The following is a 5115-nucleotide window of genomic DNA, read 5'->3' as shown; positions in this document are numbered from 1 at the left end:
TCTTCAGATAAGGAGCAAAACAGTTAGTAAATAAATAAATTACTAATAAAGAGGTAAAATGGTGAAAGTAAAAAGAGCAGCCAACCCTTCTTGATTGATAACCAAACCAGTGATCTGTTTGTAAAGATTTTATGGGATTTTTTTCTGTCATGCACTTTGTGCCAAAAATATCTGGATATAATAAATATTTGCATCTCACTAAAAAAGCACATGAAAAAAATTATGAAAATGTTTATGCAAAATACTAAACCACAGAGAAAACTTATACATACCTTTTGGCTGTGTTGCAGAATTTTATTCTGTGAATAACTGTGTCCACTGTTTGATTTCTCATACCTCTCTGTGTGTTTCATGTAAGACCAGCTGCTGTTGAAAAACTCATAGCTGAAATCATTCTGAATTTTAACCTACAAGATGAAAGACAGCATTCTGTATAAAGAGCTTAATGTTAAAAATGATAACTTAAAGCATGTTAAAAATGATAACTCCTAGAGTAGAGCAAGTCCTTTCTGATGCCAAAAAGCCAATGTGTTTTTCAGGTTGAATCCATTTCAGATTCCGTAAAAAGCACTGAACACCACTGGAAAAGCATCACATATATATATATATTTATATATTTGTATGTGAAGCATTTACATTATGAAGTACATTAAGGATTGCTTGGCATGTTTTTTTGATAAATGTGAGACAAGCCAAATCTCTGAGACAGTGACTTCAAACAAGTGATAGTGTCTTAACTCTGGAAGATCTCCACAAAGCACCCCAAAGTCTTGTGCACTTAACATTTCTTAGGGTGATTCAGGCCACTGCTTAAGCTAAGGAGATGGCTTTACATTCAGTCTAACTGTGTGAGAAACAGAAATCGCATCCCAGGATTTATGGGTTTTTTCCTTTCATTTCAGCAAGATATACACTAGTTTCTATTTCAAAATAGTAAGTGATTACAGAGAGGGAACATGTGTCATTCAGCTGTGTTTAGAGAAACTGACCTGCCAAGAGACCTTACATCATTCTCCTGGTCTTAATCATGACTCTAAATATAAAGCTGTGCTTAATGGAAACATACCTGGAAAGTATAAGCAAGAACGCTTTCACTCAGCCTGTAGTATTCCCTCTCATCACCACTAAAGACTTTTCTGCATTGTCCTCCAAAACTTTTTGTATGAATGACTCTTCCCCGAGTCTCACCAGTGATGGCATCAAAGCTACCAGAAGAAAAACATTAAAGATCATTAAGATAGAGATGTAGCAAATTATTTTACAGAAGGAAAATGTTACAGGGCCATTACAACTGAATGGTGTATCTGCAGGTTAAGATCATAAACTGATTTGCCCAAGAAAAGGGGATATCAACTGACAGACTTCTTCATTTGCAGAACTGCAGTGTGTATAGGCAAAATGTTGTTCTCAATTTGTCAACAAGAATGAACACGTATCAATATCTCTTAACATTAAGACATTCATATATATCACAACTGATTTTATTAAGTTTCATTGTTCCAGCAATTAATGCAACACAGAAGAAAAAGGGTATCCATTGCAAAATGTTTTTTTGTATTATATCTGAATTATATCACATACCAAGTGATAAAAGTAGACTAAAGACACTTAAGAGAATGATACACTTCTGCGTATGGGACGTTTCACCATAGGCCCAGGAAGCCTATCTGTACAGCCAGAGCTTATAAATACAACAAAAATGAAAATGCATTTGGCACCAGTACAGAGCTGAGCCCAGCACAGAACCCTACCCTGTTCCTGTAAGTTCTGAATTTGGAGGTGTTTTATCAATATGACATACAGTCCTCTTCTCTTCACATTGATCTTCATCTGCACCATCTTCCTCACAATCCTGATCTCCATTGCACACAAGAGATCTGCTAATGCACTGACCTAAATCAGAACAAAAATTCATGGGGAAAGAAGTGTTTTTCCATTTAAAAATAAATCACCTAAAATCAAAGTGAGTGTCCCACTTATCTACTACATTAATTAGCTCATTCACTCTCCCAGTGAACAGTCTGTGCCCAGGAGGGCTTGTAAAACAAGGGTAAACGTAGACATAAAGAAATAGTGCACAGTACACTTGAGGGAACCACAGCCATTCAAGGATTATTATATATTAATAAAACAGTCGACTTCTGGATTTATTTCCTGAGCTTTCATCTTTTGACCCTATCATTTGTGATTAACTGTGATTATATCTCTGGCAGCACCAAAACATGTTTATCATGTTCCTCTGTGACGTCTGCCTACTGAGATAATGTGCCTTTTTTGTGAAGGTAATGGAAGCTGCTTGGATGTGGGGACTGGTTTAGGGACCGTTAGTTTCCGTGACTCGGGGAATTTCCAAGATGTTTGGATATAGCCTAGAACAGCTTCATACAACCACATCTAAGGTCACATTCCTTAATTACCTTCTCATAACAACAACAACAAAAAAGTGTTCTGGGAGAAATTAATAAGGCAGAATGACTTAGAGAGGCTACCAGGGCTACAGCATATTATCTGCAAAGCTTTGCAACACTCCAGATGAAATTAAAAACACGTATAGTCGAGGCTGAAAAAAAAAGGAAACATCCTGCCAAACCAAATTTATCTGTAAGCAAGGCTTCTGCAAAGTCATTGTCCATTTACTGAAGTTCAAAGATAACAAGCTTATCTTCTTAAGTTTATAGCCAGAAAATGGTGAAAGAGATCTTGGATGGTACCTGAGAAACACCTGAACCGATCACCACAGCCATCCTCTGTTGGGCATCCTCTTGTGGAGGTGCACAGTCTTGTTTCAAAGGCATCCCCAAAGCAGGGGTTTCCCCCATACTGGCCATAAACCGCTACTGTCCGTCTCCGAATCTGAATGCAAATCAAGGAAGATGTTAGAAAATACAAATGCAAAGCAGGAATAGTGTACTAGTGTCAAGACATCCTACTGCTGTAAGGAAATGAGACATTCACTATTGGTTCTGAGAACAACACTCGACATTACCACAACATGGTAACAAACTTCCCAGTTAATACAAAGACAACTATTTTTTCTGTAAGGTCTTTAGACCAATCCATAACCTTGGCTGGTTTGTTCAAAAATCTAAAATGTAACTGAAACCAAGAGAAAGCTGATAATAAATTTCAGTTTTGTTTTACGTTTTTAATAGGATCTGTCATGCCTGATAGGAATTTGCTACAGTTCTTTAAAGCAAATGATGTAATTGAGGAAGATTATAAAATCTAACATCAAATAGACTAATTTTTGCTTCTAAAAAGAATAAGGACTATCTCATGGCACACATTTAATTTGGACTAATCCTTCCCTACTTGATGTAACATCAAAGTAAATGAGAAGGAAAATCAAAAGCAAGTGTCTTGCACATCAATAGAGCTGCACTGTAAAAATCATCAATTTGTTTTAATTGACGATAATACTTTCCAAACAAGTTTTCTTGCCTTGAGACATGACTCCTCTAATGAAACATCAATGGAATTGGTACAAGCCAGCATCATTGGAGGAATGTCTCAGTTTACTGAACAGTTCAGCTGAGCTTTTTAGAACTATCACCAAAATAAAAAGCGCACCAATTCTTCTACAACAGGAATATCATAGTTTTGAAAGGAAACACAGAGGAGACAGACTGGAGGATTTCCATTCTGAGTTCTTTGTTATTCATCCTTCTTCTGCTGGGGCTTTTGTCTGACACTTGATTTGGGGTTTACAAAATATAGTGGATCCTTAATTACTGGGAAAACAGCATACGCTTGTGAAGTCATTAGTACAGAAAAAGTGTGCCTGTCTACCTGTTTTTGAGTACAGCCATCACACTCGGACCAAGGGCCAAAGGAATTCCAGCGGCAATGGACTGGAGGAGAAGGGCTGCTCTGGCGGTATTTTTTGCATTTGGGGAAAAATTAAAAAAATATAAAAAGCATGAGGAATTTCCATCCATAAATATTAGTGCAAAACTTTCCTAAACAGCAAAGCAGGCTTTCAATAACAATTAGGGGGTACAATCAGGCTCCCTCCAAAACCATGTGAATTTGCTTCTCATGTGTAAGAATGAAATCAGTCTCAGCTTGCACTTTCTGGTCACTGAAAAGAAGAAACTAGACACATTCACCTAGCCTGATGATCAGCAAGGATTTTCTGCAACCATCTACCAGCTTCAAAGACCAGCTTCACATTGCAAAACAGAGAGAGACCAGACCACGTCTGGAAGATCGTCTGGGAGCTGCCAGGGGCTGTGTGTGCCCTGCTGTGCTGCAGACCTTCCTGCGGTAGCTCTCAGATACCCAGTCTGCGAATGGGAGGCACTAAGGGTGCAACCTGCCCCCAAGATCGGGGATGGATTGGGGTCAGCTGCGCTGTGTTTTGCAGACATGCATTGCTGTGGCTCACACCACCACTATGTGCTCTCATCCCAAAGGGCGGCTGAATCCTCTGAGCAGAGATAAGGGACACCACAATTCCTCACTCTTGCCACCACTGATGGCAGTGGCAGCGTTGACAACAAACAGTGTCTCCTCTCCCAGGAAATATATCTGAAGACCCCTTTAAGCCCTGAGTCACGTCATCAGCCAGAAGCTGTCTGTTAAATTATACACGCTTAGTCTTCAGCATGTAATCTGCTAAAGAAATATTCACCTGGAAAAAATGGAGAAGAAGCCTGAAACTTCCAGCAACAGAAAAATCCCCAGCACCTGAAAAAAAGAGGAGCAAAAGCAAACTTACATTGCTTTCCTGCTTTTTTTCTGTTAGCTCATGCAGCTGTTCAAACTTTCTGCAATGTTTATACTAGTTAGCTTAAGAAATGAAGGAGAGCGTCACACTGATTGTCCTCAGCTTTGTTGTGTAAGCTGTTGGTTTTTTAGTTTTCTTCTTTCTTGCTATATTGCTCAATTACATTTTCAGCTAAGTATTTCTCCATATAAATTAATATTTCATTGCACTTGTCATATTCACTTCATCAGAACAAATTAAGTAAGCAATTGTCTTACCTTCATGTTAGATGAGATACTCAGATATCCAGCAATTACCAGGGAAAATGCATTTCCACTCAATTCAGCAACCAAAGGAGCCTGTCAGTCTGTCTGTTACTGTACGTCTCTTCTCACTCTGCCTTGCTC

General features: G+C 38.5%; 1 protein-coding gene across 1 annotated transcript; it reads right to left on the bottom strand.

Moving 5' to 3' along the window:
• Nucleotides 1-272: 272 nt before the first annotated feature.
• Nucleotides 273-5114, bottom strand: LOC104461349 (complement component C7-like; the record flags this gene model as incomplete). Its single annotated transcript, XM_010072903.1, has 7 exons — nucleotides 4987-5114; nucleotides 4634-4689; nucleotides 3790-3865; nucleotides 2712-2853; nucleotides 1752-1893; nucleotides 1067-1205; nucleotides 273-407 (listed from the first exon to the last, which is right to left on the bottom strand). Coding segments are annotated over exons 1-7 (696 nt in total), but the record flags the coding sequence as incomplete, so codon positions are not given.
• Between the last annotated feature and the right edge of the window lies 1 nt (nucleotide 5115).

Source organism: Pterocles gutturalis, unplaced genomic scaffold, assembly GCF_000699245.1.
Source record: "Pterocles gutturalis isolate BGI_N339 unplaced genomic scaffold, ASM69924v1 scaffold41272, whole genome shotgun sequence".
Classification (NCBI taxonomy): Eukaryota; Metazoa; Chordata; class Aves; order Pterocliformes; family Pteroclidae; genus Pterocles; species Pterocles gutturalis.
The sequence above is the reverse complement of the archived record's forward strand: the minus strand, read 5'-3'. Positions and strand labels throughout refer to the sequence as shown.